The following is a 16,476-nucleotide window of genomic DNA, read 5'->3' on the forward strand; positions in this document are numbered from 1 at the left end:
AGAGACGAATCGTATACTTAGCTGTACAAATCATGTTGATCTATAGTATTGTATAGCGGGAAACCCCGAATTTTCTATATTACATGGGCCTCAAGGAAGAACAGATGATTAATTGTGTTTTCAACTGATTGAGTGTCCCAGGTTAAAGAAGAAATAAAACAAAACAAAACAAAACAAAACAAACATGTCATATACTAATATATTTGATACCAACGTATAGCTGTAAGTATCTTCTATCCAGTGATACCAAAATAGGTACAAACATCCCCCACATGATATTTCTAATAATGTGAGTGCGCGCACGTGAAATTGGAAAATCCCGGAAAATCATACGCAAAATATAGGCCAATATTGTTATTTTTGCTTTAAAATCCTCGAGTTTTTGCTAAATATTACAGGGATGACTATTCATAACTTATATAGCAAGTTAAGTCTACATAGCCTTAGGACAACCAGTAATTTCTACACAAAATCCCCAAATCAAGAATGCGTGCTATGGTTTACACGTAGTTGAATGCGTATTTGACCTCTCTCTCTGCGCAGTGGTAGAGACAGTTTGGATAAAGCATAAAGCCGAATAGCTGTTAAAACGCGTTTTGAAGGATATATCGATTTCAGAACATGCAAGTATTGCCAATAATTCGTGTACATTCACTTCTATAATATACATTTCAAATGAGTGCTCACGAATTTTCTAAATTTTTAGAAGGACCAATGGAATGGTACCAAGATTTTCAAACGCCGTTTACTCAAAACAGCAATATTGTGTATTGTGTACTCGGCACTCTGCCGTGTTCATAACGATTTGCTTGCTATCAATGTATAGGTATCTGTCTCTTCTCTGCAATGATACCGAAATATTAACAAAAGTACGTCGTATAGGCAAATTGACTTTTGGCTTATAACTCTACGAAAATTACATTTTCATCAGAGTTTCTCTAAAAATAAATGTGTGAAAAGATATATCTCTTGGAATAATATAACAAGAGCGCAAAGGATGCAAGTACGATCAGCTTAAAGCCATATTGTAACATTTGCTGATGCGGACGCCCTCAATATTTTTCAGGATTCTGTTTTTACACGATTGTAATGTACTTTATTAAACTAACATAGCATGCAAAAAAATTAAGACTTTAGCTGCTATAGTTTTGTCAAAATCCGAGATTTTGAATAAAGTGCAGGAACCGTCGTTCAAGCATTACGATGAAAATATTAGTCGTACAATACGCGATGTTCATAATACAGTGCGTACATGGCGTGCTGGACCGATCATACACACATCAAAGGACTGTGGCATAGCACGACCGACGGAGTGATATGCATCGCCGACATTGGCGCTGGTACCAAATTCTAACTTTCTTTGCTTTACCTCGATTGTTCGGCTCAAAATCTAAAGGGGACATCTCTGACATATTTTTTGTAATGTTGTTGTCTTGTGCAATTATGTCATGCGATATTTCTACGTGTATGTTGTGATCTGTAACACATTTCTGTCTATTTTGAATGTGTGTCGCAAATAAGGGAAAAGTAATTAAAAATTTAAAATCTAGGAGGGTAAAAATCGACTGAGGAGGGGGCAAAGCCCGAGTAAGGGGCCCAGGTAGGTGTTATTCTGCCCATTGGCACCACCACAACTGTCACCCTAGAAGTTTTAAATTAGTTTCGATTTTCTACTTTTATAGGTCACACGTCTAGTCTCTTAAAGCAATCAAAATTCCGCGACTTCTGATCAATGTCATCTGCTGCATAAATGTCTTTCAATGAAGCTTACTTAAACAGATGAATCCATTTTCTTCATCCGCTATCCATAGAAGTCAATCATTAAGATTATATTGCATCTGTATTAATGTAGAACCTTTACAACACAAGCTTAGAAAGAACTTATATAAATAGTCATAGGTTATTGGCGACTTGCTTTATTGCTACTTTATGCTCTAATTTATATTTTAATATCGTAGGGAAAATAGACATCACTAATAATAATAACCATTCTTGGTGTAATAAAGCTAGGGAATGAAATGAATTGACAATGATGGAACATTTCTGATATAACCTGCTCCAAGGGTTAGAAAGACAAGTTGAATACAGGTACATTTTATCTTGAAAATCGCAAATTCATCATAAATAACTTTTGAATTACTGAGAATGTCTAGTTCATTAATTTAGTCAAATTTATAAACATTCAAAGGAACGTTTGTTTATCAATACATCTCCTGTCAAATTTATATATATCCACGTCAAACATGAAGATGTTATGCACATTTGAATAACAGTTTGTGTGTTCATATCAATCGTGATTATTTTTGCTTTCTGCTACTTTTAACAATTGTTTACACCCTTTAAACAGACATGGCTGATTTGGCTTAACGTTGAATACAATCAATGCAACTCGTATTTAGGCAGGTTATTTTCTTCACTGATATACTGCATAATGTAGCTAATACGTTAACAACTCTATTGAATCTCAACCAATGTACACTTTAATTATCAAGAAAACAGCCGGTATCCTACGATGTGCGCGAAAATTCCCAAATGCAATATGTCGGTACTTGAATTTCAAAGGAATTGTAAGTAATTCAACGTATGTGTTTTGTAATAATTATATAAATTATTTATAAATTAAGTGCGAAGAGCGTTGTGAAAATTGCAGTCTCCGATCACTTGTACCAATACTGCCGATGAAATTGATTAGAGAAATAAAATCGGTTACATTAAATAAAATCCTTTCAGTACTAACATAATATGATAATTCAATAGCATCTGCATAATCTGGGTCAGGCAAATTTTCAAAATATATAAAATGAAGCACAGAACTCAAAGAAGCGGCATGCTTGTTATTATTTCATGGCTTCAAGAGTATTAATTGATTATTTGAATTCTCATAAAAAGCACGGTGATACTGATTATATTTTTAGACGACTTTAACAAGAAATATAAAGATATCGGCGAAGTACCAAGTAATATTGATATGATAATGCTTCCTGCAGACATCCATATTGATTACATTTTAGTCACAAATCCATGAGCATAATCTTTTCCAGCTCAGCTGATCTGCAATTGCATGATGCTGAAGTCATAATGTAATGATGCGACCTCGTTTTTTATGTCTATCAACGTAATTTGAATCCTAATATAAAGGAACATGTAGGTATAGCTCACAGTAAAGGTTTTAACACATTTGTGCTTTTTAACAAATCTGAACCAAACACACGAAGTTTAATTTTTTTTCTCCTAACTTATTTGGTCTTCCATTGATTCGTCAAAAGTTTACTGTGATGCTGGTTTCAGCTTTCAATGGCCGAAGTCCGTAGTCAAAGAAAATACGAAAACAAAAACGAATAGGTAGCCGTAGTGGTCAGCGACAACCTGTAAAGTGTGCTGAGGCTTGTGGATCAACGTCTAGGCGTTGTGCCTGTGCGTAGCGCACTATAAATCACTGCGCTTCTTTTTTTTTTTTTTTTTTTTTTTAGGTTGTCGGGACTGGGTACCAAATATAGTCTATAACAAACCGTGGCCAAATTACCCTGTCTTGTCATGTCTTGTGTCAAGAAAGTGAGATGCTTCAAATCTGTCCGTCTGTTCCCCGGGTCTATTCCATGCTTTGTCATAATACCGTAGTACACTTGAAAATGGTTTCGGTCAACAAAACTGTCCATGCCATTCAGTCAACATAAATCAACATAAATCATTCAGTCCTAGTCGAATCCTATCAAAGTGATACATGGGTTGGTTCAGTCATTGGTGCCAATATGCCTACGTTTCCAACTGATATGCACGTCAATGTTTACACTACGGGTTTGAGTTTGAAAGTAAATATAATGATGAATCCGGACCCTGGTGCAAGATCAGGTCCTTTAAGTGTCTGCGTAGCAATGAGTTTACTTAAACTTGAATATACGCTTCGCAAATAATCTCCTTATAAAATGTTCTCGACTTGGAGACTGGGTTCATCATTAGTGAATTTTACTGGTTTTCATACGTATACATAGGTAATCATATTGTTCTCTGAAGATTATTTTGGTATTGTGTGTGGTATTAGTTATGTGTGCATGCTTTAATGTTGTATATTGGGTGATGGACGTATTGCGACTTAAGAGTTCCAAGTTTGAAACGCCAAACTACTAAAAAGTTAATAATAATATTATCTTTTCATTGGCAACTTGAACATGCACAATAAAAGAATTAAATGTCGGCTGCGAGTTTGATATTAACATTGATCTTTGGTTAGCAAATGTTCTCAGTACAGATCGAAATAAGTAAAATTAGGTACTCACTAGAAATATTTCGATTCCTATCAGGAATCTTGTTCACTCTGTGTTGGTGAGTGGTGGTGTTTCTGTTTGTTATCGGCAATCTTTGTGACTGATCTTGATGAATTCACATTAGTTGCTGGCCGATTGATGATCTGATCGTAGATTCAATCAAGTCTGTACGCCCCCTCGTCCTTGTTCATGGTGGTGTTGCCTCTACTTCTAATCCAGATGTCCTATTTGAGCCAACTGGTTGTTTTGTTAGCCTCTTGGTCGATGACTTTGGCCTCCTCCCACCCAATCACGTGATTATTAGTTGCTGTGTGTTCAGCTATGGCCGATTTGTAAGTTTCTGTGGTTGACGCTTTCCTCTGTGCTCTGGTGAAAGTTTTCTCACTAGCTTTATCTGCTTCCGACTTATGTTCTTTTTACCTAGTAGACAAAGGACGACCTGTTTCCCCTATATATGTTCAAGATCAGTCACAAAGATTGCCGATAACAGCTAGAAACATCACCACTCACCAAACCAGAGTGAACGAACAAGATTCCTGATAGGAATCGAAATATTTCTAGTGAGTACCTAATTGTACGTATTTGGATCTGTACTGAGAACATTTGCTAACCAGTGATTTATGAATTGGTCTGATTGGTCAATGTAAACTAAAGGACTCGGCAAATTGGTCAACGTAAAAAAGGACTTGAAAGGGATACACCTAAAATGGTTTAGACTGTAGTCTATAAAGCTACCTCCAGTCAGCGGCACTAGCTTGGAAGTTCAACGTGTGCTACGTTGGCTTAGCATTGTTTGTGCGTGTACATCCGCATCACTTTGATCGCGCACGTAAAAGTATGTACGCGCACCAAGTAACGCTAAGCTAAAGCAGAACACACTGAACGTCAAAGCTAGTGCCACTGACTGGTGTTAGATATATTAACTATACAACTATGTAACTTCATTGAATTGAATGCAATGTACAAAAACCAATACTATTATTTGTATCAACCTGCCGAGTGGTATAATAAATCCTCGTATCGCATAGCACCGAATTACTACAATTTTTTTTAAATAAATGTATGCGCAGATGATGTGTGCGCACGTACATTTTGCTGATTGGCATTACACTAGCACTTATGTTTGTAAAATCAATCAAATTTAATTTATATATACCAAGTCAATCTGATAAAAAATAGCAGAATGGCTTACTGTGGGGCACCGGAATATACCGTATTGCACTTGTTACAAAAAGATTGCACTCGCCTTCAGCTCAAAAATTATCATCTCGGGCAATATATTCTTGTACAAAACTGTTCAATACTAAACTACTCAAAAAGGTTTGGAAACTTTCAAAAACGGCTGTATATCAGAAAGGTTTGAAATCTATCTCCGTATTGTTTCATATCAGTGAAAGCATTGTTCTTTCTTGTCAACAATTTGTGACGATAACTTATTCCACGGGTGAGTAACTTCTTTGAAAGACAGAGAGGTCTCAAAGAAAATGTGCCAACTTGACCATTATGTGCGCTCATATTATTGCGAATGAATGAATGAATGAATGAATGAATGAATGAATGAATGAATGAATGAATGAATGAATGAATGAATGAATGAATGAATGAATGAATTAATTAATTAATTAATGCGTGGGTTAATGCATGAATAAAAGAATGAATGATACGTTGTTTGCAGAATCATTTTGAATGAAAAGTGTTAGGATGTGATTAACAGGTCTACAGGTGGATCGAAATGGATCAACGCAAGTCAATCTCTCTTGCAGGTCACTAGTCTTCTTCATATCAGATCTGGATAAGGCTTGAGCTATAGGTCAGCTTGAGGCTAATCTACCTCACAATCAAGTTGTGGCAACTTTTGGAGTTACCCACAGTATGATCTCTAAGCTAAAAGCCAAGTTTCGTCAGATCGGAGATGTCAAAACCAGACCCAGAAATGGCCGCCCAAGAAAAACAACGGCTGCAGAAGACCAGTACATCAGGCTGGCAGCACTTCGAAACCGTAGACTAAGTGCCAAAACTTTGCAAATGAATTTGGTTTCATTTTTGACAGGAGAGAAGAATATTTGTATTGATATGAAACAATATGTAAAGTTTCCAAACTTTTTGAGGAGTTTATATAAATATTATTTACCATAATATAACTCCGTAATTATGCCATTTCACTACGCAATATCACTTAATGATATCAAAGACACGATAATAAACACTCAACGGGATACTATTTAGATTAAAACGATTTAAATAATTAGCTTTTGACCTACAATACAAGATCCTCTCACAACTCCCACGATATACTTCAGTTAAGGTTGTGAAGAGACTTGGGCCAATAATACCAAATAAATGTTTAATGTTATGAAGTGTCATGTATTTTCTTTTGTAACAAAGCATATTTTAATTTACAAAGTGTACACATATCATCTTCCTATGGAATGGAAACTAGTCTCCGTGTAATATAAACATGATATAGAAAATAGAAATACGTACATGTATAAACATAACACGTTGTGCACCAGCTGAAAGCCGTAAATCGTTATATCTACTGAATCCTAACCAACATAAACATCGATGTATGGTACATGATTTTACACAAAAGTCGTAAAATATTGCAGTTATATAAACATGATAAAATATCAATTAAATATGTGTAGCGATGATAAAAAAAAAAATATTTACATTTTTGTAATCTTATCTACAACTAAAGCAAGTCCATACAATAAGCGAACAACGTCTGTGTGTACGTGATACAAATATTTTGCAGTTTGTCATAAGCAATTCCACGGTCGAAATTGCTGCGCAATCTCTTTCGCCTTTATTCGATTTCAGTGTCCTTAATTCAAGTATTACAATAGATTTTCTAATAAAACTGTCAACTGTAGAACCCCTTGTGGAATGTCTATAGAATACCACATACAAATGAACTGTCTTGGATAATACCATACCACTCTTGTGAAAGTCCCACTTTAAAAGTTCAATTTGAAATCTTATTCTACTTGGCATCTGTACAATCTGGATGTTATCATATATACCCAGTTCTTCCTATTGTATCGTCATCTCACGTCACGAATCGTTAGATAGATTGGGCTATACATACAAAGGAGATCAGATACAGATCAATGTGTACTAATGTGCATCAATGCGGTAGTTCCGTGATATAAATGGATGCGTAACCTGCGCCACTTTTACTCCGTAAGTAATGCTCAAGGTGCGCTTATTCCATTACGCAGTACATTCCATAATTATTAACTTAGCACTAAAGATGGCTTCAAATGTGGCAACTTGTGTGGTCATACTGCTTCAATTATGCGCCATGTATAGGCAGTGATACACAAATCTATATTTATCTTGTTTTCGGAAGTATATACCGCATTTCTACGACTTTACTTTCCATAATGACTTTGCTGATTCCAAAACAGCCGTACACACATTATAGACCGACGTTTTATTTTTCCGCAGATGTTGGTCGTCAGGTTCTAAGCAAAGCGTATTCCAATGTGTAATTTTGAATTCTAAGAGACGTGTATCAAAACGTGAAAATGGAAGAAAAGGGTATATGTTTGTTTTGGTGGTAGTATTACTTTATCATGTAACACTAGTATTCATTTCACTGACAGAATTTTTGGAATTGCTTTATAGTTTAGTTTAGGAATCGGCTATATTTGTTAGGCATGTGAAAGAGCAATAGTCGTCTTACAACAAATATTAATCCACCATACAGTGGCATAAGCTATCATACTTTCATGCGTTACATTCAAATGCGTTGTAAAAGTGGCATATATTAAACAATTACAGTAACATCAATATTCTCACAGCTGTTATTTAAGAGACCCTTTGTCAGGGTAATTAAATTAAGCCTGTTGATTGGGTGTGTGTGTATGGTCTAATTTTAACTATAGACAATATTTCAATTTAAATGATGATTGCCTATTGAACTACTGCCATGGGATTTATTGTGTCTCTAATTGTGGTTTGTATGTTGATTAAATTCTTTTAATGTTAATAATTAGCACATATCAGCATAACTTGAGACATAGAAGACGCCACAGATATTCCCAAAACAATAAAGTATAACACGTTAATTAAACTAGGTAAACGTACTTTGAAAAATAATTGCGAAAATTAGTCATGATAATTGAGATTTCACTTCGTTGACGATCGCACTACTGACTTATTTTAAGACATACTTGCAAAAGCATTGCTTGATATCAGCATAATGTTAACTTTGATAAGTTACTGAGCTGAATGCTTTACCGCTTCTTGAGATTTCCTAGAAAATTAAGTTTGCAACAAACTTGATTGTAGAAAACACACCTTTCTTCCTTATTTTTGATACTTTCCAAACTAGATTCCAAACCAAATTAAAAAATCACTGCAGAGGGTTGTTGAATTGTCTGAAATTGTCTCACTGACCGATGTAGATGTGATCAACATCCGTAGGGAGGGGGTGAAATGAATTGAAATGCTTTAACCGTTTCTTTGAATTTGGACATTTCAAAACATATTAAAATTATTTCAAAACTACAGTACAGTACCAATATCAAGAAGTATGGGATTCGGCTCAATGAGGCAAACGATAACCTTAAAACTTGGTAAATATTGAAAAATATCATGGTTGCCTGAACCAAAATTAAACTTTATTTCAGAAAGAATATGTTTATATCAAATTAATGAAGTTTTAATGACAGATCTTAGTTATTTAAATTGCGTTTTTATGAGACTTAGAAAAGTGCTTTGCTGTAAAGTATGGAGCTGAATGCTGCTAAACATTGTTTCAAACTTTTGTAAACATTTATGGTAGATTATTGAAATATCCATATTTATGAAATGATACAGAAAACAAAGTGATTTCTCAATTCACGTTTTACCTCCGTGAAAGTTTCCAAGGTCTTGTAAAACCCAATGTACTTACCTGACATTTAGTTTTTTTCATTTCGTGTATCGAGAAATAAGCTGTCAGACCTAATGTGAAACAAGGCATATACAATTTATAATTGCGCTTACGGTTAGTAAAGCTCTATCAATTCAGATGCAATAAGACAATTTATAGTAAAAATGCAATATACAATGTAAGCCTGTGTGCCGTTACATCGCATAAACATCGTAAGAAGCTTCATGCCAATGCCCATACAAACGATACTGCAAGGATATCTATCTACCACGGTTTCAATTGGCTTTCTACATTTGATGATTTTTATATATTTATTTATGCACATGCCCTTACTCCATTCCACTACTTTTCAGTTTTTCCATCTATTAAAGTATCCTCAAAAACTGTTAGCGTGGTCATGTATTTTTCATGGACACACCTATACTGTTATCTGGTAACAAAAAACCAGCAGCGATATCAATAAGTGTTTTGTAATGGTCAATAATACTAATACGGGAAATAGATGTAATTGGGACAATTGTACAGTTCAGGTTTCTATTACGTTCCAGCAGAAAGACGCCGTAATATGATGGTCATCAATTGTCTTGTACAGAAATAAGATATCCGTCAAAGGTTTGTGTCTGTACTATATCGGTGTTTTTACGTAACTTTAGTGACACCTCCCTGAATTGCGTCGCTTTTATATTACACGCTTTCATATATACATTGGGGAATTAATAACATTGAATACGGGTTAAATGTCTTTTAAAAGACAAGTCATCGTTTTATATCTTTATCTAAAGAACTCGCTGTCCTATGCACATGATGCAGAGAGTCTGTTTCTAGTCCTCGGAAACACTATTGTACTGTGCCAAAATGGTAGGACTCCCTTAAGACTTCTGCAGGACTCCTCTCACCTACTTGTCTGCTCGTATGTGGTCTTTCTTAAATGATATAGATACTAGCTATATATTCACTGACATGGTTTAAAGGACTATTTAATTTTTACATCGCAGACATCTCTGTGTATTGCGCATGAGACGAGTCGTTCCAATTCGAATTACGTACTTTAGAAGTAGCAGTTGTCATAGCAGATGTTGGCTCTCGTATCGCTTTCTTTCCTGGGCAACAGCATTCCGTGATACCTTTTCTATGTTTTGAGCTCATGAAAAATACAATCCATGGGTTGAGACAGGAATTGGCAAACGCCATAAAGAAGTGAAACTGTCGATTAAAATGAATCGCGTTTGATGTCCAACTTGGAATTGTCTGTATCATTTCATAGTCAAATGATAATTCAAACCATATTTGGTAAACATGGTATGGTAACCAGAAACAGGCAAAGAATACCGACATTACTAAGATGATTACCGCAAGTCGTCTGCGCATGACAAATTGACGCTCGCCTGGTTGCTTCTCTCCTTTAAACGTACGCGTGCTTCGAAATAAAGCTCGTGCCATTAATAAATAACATACTGTTATAAAAATTAACGGGATGACATACATGAAGAGGCAGAGTATGCAGACGTACCATTTGGCGGAAGGTTCAAAATGTGGGAGTGCGAGACATATTGGTACACCGGGAAACATATCTGCCAAAAAGAAAACAGGCGTTGCAAAAATGATGGAGATAGACCAGATGGCAATCATAGCAACAAGTGTTTGACAGAATGCTTTGCCCTTTCCGATACGAATTTTCCGAGTGATAGCCATATAGCGTTCTCCTGACACTGCCGTTAGGCTTAAAATACAAACACACATTCCAACAACCTGTCCGGCACTTATTAGTTTGCACCCGAGTTGACGATATTGCCAGCATGGATGTATCTCATGTTCAATATGAAAGGGCGCGGACATCAATAAGAATAACAAGTCACCGATTGTCAAATTTAGCACCATGGCGTTGGGAGATGTACGTAACTGCGGATTTATTAAAATTACGATTAAAAGTCCAAGGTTTCCCACAATACCAATTAGACTGAATATACCCAGCAGAATAGGGCTCCACAAATGTTCTGGGTTTTGCACATCACATTCATCTGTTACATTGCCGTCCATTTCGATTCCATCTTGATTTGGAGCTAAAGTAGTCATCATGATGGCTGCTAACTGACTTGCGTCAGCCATAGTTGATCTTGGTAACCCAGAAGGGTCTCTCCGCGTTCTTTAAGTCAGTCGAATCTGAAAGATATCAAAAACAAAAACAAAAAGTGTAAAAATAAAGCAGGATAGAAACGAGCAAAATTAATGATGTGGAATTTTTTTAAATTCAAATAAAGAAAAATGCAGAATACAGACGTCACGTATTAAAATACTACCTTCAAGGCAATTGAGGAGACAAATTCGTGTGTTTGTGTTCATATAGGGTTGAAAATTTGATTGATGTTGCGAATTTTTGTTTTCATTCCATTGTCCAATAGTGGAAATTACCTTTTGCTTGTGAGAAAAAGTCTTAAATTTGTCTACATTATTGTCCAATGTCGTATGCAGAGAGTAGATGCAAATATTTTACATGTTTTTGATCAAAAACTTCGACGATTAAAGACTCTGTAAAAACAAATAAAGAATTATCTGGGATGATTGCAACTAAGTATATGACAGTTATGATCTAAGGTACCAGATGCCTCATTATTTCCTGACTGTGATATTTACTTGTTGAAAAAGAATATTTTAACATTTTGGCGGGATTTTTTCCCGAAAGAAATCACTCGACTGTGACGGAGCGAGTTCGCTTATTTAGCCAGTATTGAAGATTTTGCACATACAAAATGAATGTATGGGCAACGTTGTAAATGCACACAATTATGTCCATTATAAACTGAGCTCAAAAAGAAACTTTTCTTCACACAACCTTTTCTTTCACAAGGTCATATCTTGAAATCCTGTCTATCAAATTCTACCAAAATTACACACAGGTTTACTTCAATACTCTACTCTTAACACATGTCAGTAACCAAGCAGTTATCTAACTGACACAACAGGAAAATGCACTGACATGGAACAGCTTCCTGGAACACATTCACAGCCCAGCCCTGTTTAATGAAAAAAGTGTATGAAAAGCAGAAAGCAGCACCGTTTTATCATCTGTGCAAGGATCTTGTGTGCATTCTCACAGATATTTTGTGCTGGGTGCCAACTGTTGGGCTGTGAAAGTGGAGGAAGTCCAGGAAGCTGTCCCATGACAGTGCGTTTTGCTGTTGTGTCAGTTGGACAACTGCTTGGTTACTGACATGTGTTTTGAGTAGAGTATTAAAGTAATCCTGTGTATAATTTTGGTTCATTTTGATTGACAGTATTTTAAGATATGACCTTGTGATTCACGCGTTGTAAAAAATTATAAGTTTCTTTTTGAGCTCAGTTTACAATTGATTAAAGTCAGTCAGGATAATTAACATACGGAGGAAACTATAATATGGTCTTTTTGTTTGTAAGAAATCATTACAATAAAGCAACAGTGAGGTGTGAAAATTTGACCCCATTCATACGCGCTGTTCATCGTACAAATTATCCATTGAATGCGTGTGAGTACGCAAGCTCGTACAAATTTCCTTTGAAATGCGTGTGAGTACGGCCGTATACATTCAACTTCGTTGGGTTGGTTGAGAGTATACAGCCTCATGTGATACATGAACGTACGTATAAAAGCACGCATTGAACATCGTTGTACTTCGTTAGTTTCGTCGTTGATTTTCGGACGTTGATATAACGTCATTATAACGTTGTTTCGACGTCAAGTTGTGAACAGGTTATTCATGCGTTCGCCTGGACTTAATAGGGACGTTTGAATAGATGCACGGGCGTATGATACGTACGTTTGGAAATCGCAAGTTCTATAATCTCTCTATTTAAACAGCTCTAACAGTAACAGGTATGTCGCTATAACATACAACCTATCTATGGCACTTACTCATTTGCATGGCAAAATGACCCGTCCATTTATTTTCTCCGCGGCGCCAGTCTGGTTCTGCTCCCTCGGAATCAAGCAGGCCGCGGAGGAGACTACACTTTATTGTGTTTGTTGATTTGTGTATGGAGAGCGTATGTCAAAATCCCAATATTTGTATAAATTATAATGACTAATGCGGCCCATACACGATCAATTTGATTAATCAATATTGGGGACCCTAGATGCAGGATTGGACACAAAATAATATTTCTCTTCAATATTATTATGTTATAGCGACATACCTGTTACTTTTAGAGCTGTTTAAATAGAGAGATTATAGAGCTTGCGATTTAATTTATTATTGAAGAGGTCTAATTTAGTTTGATTTTATTGACGGTTGGAAAAAAAAAATCACAATTGATGTTCGTGTGTACAGTGTACAATGGCAGCTTTTGTATTCCACTCTTGTATGAGGGTCTTTTATATTGACGCGCGTACGATCACAACATTTAAAACTAGCAATTGCACATATCAATGAAGTGTAAAACTTTTTTGACACGTTGTTCGATTCGATACTTTAAATCATTTGTGTCTTAATTAAAGGCAAAAACTTTTCTTATTTTGTAGATATACACTTGAATAGATCTCTGAAATGACAAATAGGAATTGTTTCCAAAGCCTCTGAAAATGTCACTTGGTGAAAAACATGATAGCAATGATAACAACGATCGGCAATTGCTATAGGGTCCATAACATTCAATGTGCAGTATATCAATATAATGCCACTGCACCCTTAAGATAGATAACCAACTTTGTAGAAAGTCAAAGTCACTCAGCCACTGAGTCGATAACAATTAATGAGGAGATAGCGGACAACAACATTGATCAGGGGAATACTTTATGTTTGTAGACATATTGAGTCTATCGTATCGTCTTAGAACTGTCAAATATAAATCGCACAGAACGACAATGTAAAAACCTGTTATGATGATTAGCTACAAATCTTTTTACTTGCACAGCAATTCCCTGACTCAAAACTAATTTGATCGATATGATGTTCTATTCAAAATGTCAACAATGAATACAACTTTAAAGAAACAACAAAGTCTAGATCACATATTGCTTAACTTATATTGTATCAATGATTTTGCCCTGGAGTCATTGCAGTAACTTTAATCAGGCATTATAAAGCATGTCTAGATATTTGACGTCTTTGACTTTACAGTCATATACGTACTGTAAAATAAACTTGAAGGTGATTTACACACGCCGCTCTTTTATGACCTCTTCTCCCATCGGTCAACAACATGATTTTCTTTTTAATCCAAATGCTGATGACTGTCTCATTACGTGACTTTCAATGAAGCATCTTTTGATTATCGACAAAAGTATGGAGACATGTTTTTGATATACTGTCTGGCTTGACTCTATACCAATTATTACAAGGTCATGGCATTGCAGAAGTAATAAAAGTATCGTTCTTCAAAGGACATAACTCAGTTGTCTGACGAAAAGTGTTACCACAACGTTTTACCTCCAAACCATAACAACCTCATTGTAAAAATACAACCCACATTTTAATACCCAAAGCTCAAGCTTGTAATGAATATACCCGGGTGAATATATAGTTAGCGAAAAAGATATTCACGCTTTAGAAACTATGATAAACCCTCATTTTAAAGATAGCATTTTGTATTCAAAAAATCTGTATGCACTTGAACTAGATGTGTCTTCTATTCTTTACAAGAATGTACAAGCCTCCCAATGCAACGCTCTGGACTGCGTTCTGCGTATCGTCACTTGCTTCAAGAACCAAGATTCCAAAACTCAATAGATGAAAGGGTGTTTGTTATTATGTATGCACCAAAACTCGGGACAATTTTAAAATCACAAAATGTATGATTATGTACATTCAAGTATAGTATTAAAGGGGTACTTCGTGATCCACAGCTTCAAAACTCCAAGAAAGTTGTGATTAGTATAGCAAGGACAACTATTTGTGTGCAAATTTACAACACAGTGGCCTAGGGGGCGCTGTAAAACATGTAATTATGCGTAAGTTGACCATGTCGACACACTCGATCCCACTGTGTAATCCGATTCTAAGCTGATCGCAATATTTAAATATTTAAAGGCCTAACCAGACTGAAAGGCCTATTCAGTGATTTGCTCATCCGGACGATCGTAAAAATCATTAAAATTCAGATTTTGGTACCTTTGTCATTGTCATAGATGTGCTAACATAGCCTGCTAGTGGTTCAGCCGAAAGCCGTGTATTTAAGACAAAATAAGACATTTTACATGAATCTGTAATTTACATACTGACAGTATACACCACGCAAAAAAAGTTTCTTTATGGTTAGGAAATTTAACCACTATTAAAATCTAGTGACTAATTTTGTATGTTTGCTAAATAATCACTTGCGGGGGATTATCCTGCGCATTTTGACAACTCAATCACTACCCTACGACACTCCTGAGAAAAGATATGAATGTTTAAGTAACACGAGTTCGAAAAATAAAAATTGCGAAAAGGCCTATTCAAGTTTTTAGCATAAAAGAACACAAAAAACAACAAACATGCAGATAACATTTTTTGTTTACTTGCTGAGCCCATTTCAGTGATCATACTGCCGCTTCCAACTTCACTTGAGATTAATCTCTTTCTTTACCAGTCTTTCAGTACTTTGTGTGTCCACCGTTGGCTTCCCTTACAGCAGCCACGCGGCGTCTCATGCTCCTAATGAGGCGTCGAAGGTTACCTTGCTCAATCCAGTTCCACTCGTTGATAACGATGCGACGCAATCCCACCAGAGTTGTATCTGCCTTTATCTTCTTGTTGACTCGTCTCTTGAGCTGTTAATGTTCTCCAAGGGGCTAGGGGTTAAGATTAGGGCTTCTGGGGGCCACTCAAGTGTCTCAATTCCTTCTGCTTCCAGGAATGCAGCTGTCCTGGCTGTAATCATGATCTGTTTTGAATCCCTTTTCCAAACCCATCTTTCAAAACAGAAATGTCTTAGTACCCACTCACCTTTGTCTTTGATCATTCAACTGCGCAATAAACAAAGGATTATCCAACATGCATCAAGGGAAATGCTTTAAATTCAAATTGAAAAGGCGCGAATAATGAAACTGTCTTGGATCAGTGAATCAGCTCTAAAACCATTGAATAGGCTTCTTTGCAATTTTTATTTGTCGACCTCTTGGTACTTAAATATTCATATCTTTTCTCAGAAGTGTCGTAGGGTAGTGATTGAGCGCAGGACAATCCCCCGCATGCGATTATTTTGCAAACGTACACAATTAGTTGCTATATTTTAATAGTGGGTAAATTTCCTAACCATAAAGAAACTTTTTTTGCGTAGTTTATAAATTAGCTACATGTATTTGAATGGGGCTTCAACTTCGTCAATACTGATGTTTTCTTCTTTTTTGGACAAAGTTTTAATTTCAAAAATACCAAA

The 16,476-nt window shown here is 35.9% G+C and overlaps 1 protein-coding gene across 1 annotated transcript in view; it reads right to left on the reverse strand.

Annotated features, from left to right (window-relative positions):
• Window positions 1–4,898: 4,898 nt before the first annotated feature.
• Window positions 4,899–16,476, reverse strand: part of LOC140142506 (gastrin-releasing peptide receptor-like) — a 36,032-nt gene continuing 24,454 nt past the window's right edge. Inside the window, exon 2 of the mRNA XM_072164492.1 lies at window positions 4,899–11,307. Coding sequence (XP_072020593.1) covers window positions 10,132–11,253 — 1,122 coding nt within the window. The 5' untranslated portion in view covers window positions 11,254–11,307 and the 3' untranslated portion in view covers window positions 4,899–10,131. The remainder of the gene's footprint in view (window positions 11,308–16,476) is intronic.

The sequence above is a fragment of the Amphiura filiformis genome, chromosome 20 (genome assembly GCF_039555335.1).
Source record: "Amphiura filiformis chromosome 20, Afil_fr2py, whole genome shotgun sequence".
Lineage (NCBI taxonomy): Eukaryota > Metazoa > Echinodermata > Ophiuroidea > Amphilepidida > Amphiuridae > Amphiura > Amphiura filiformis.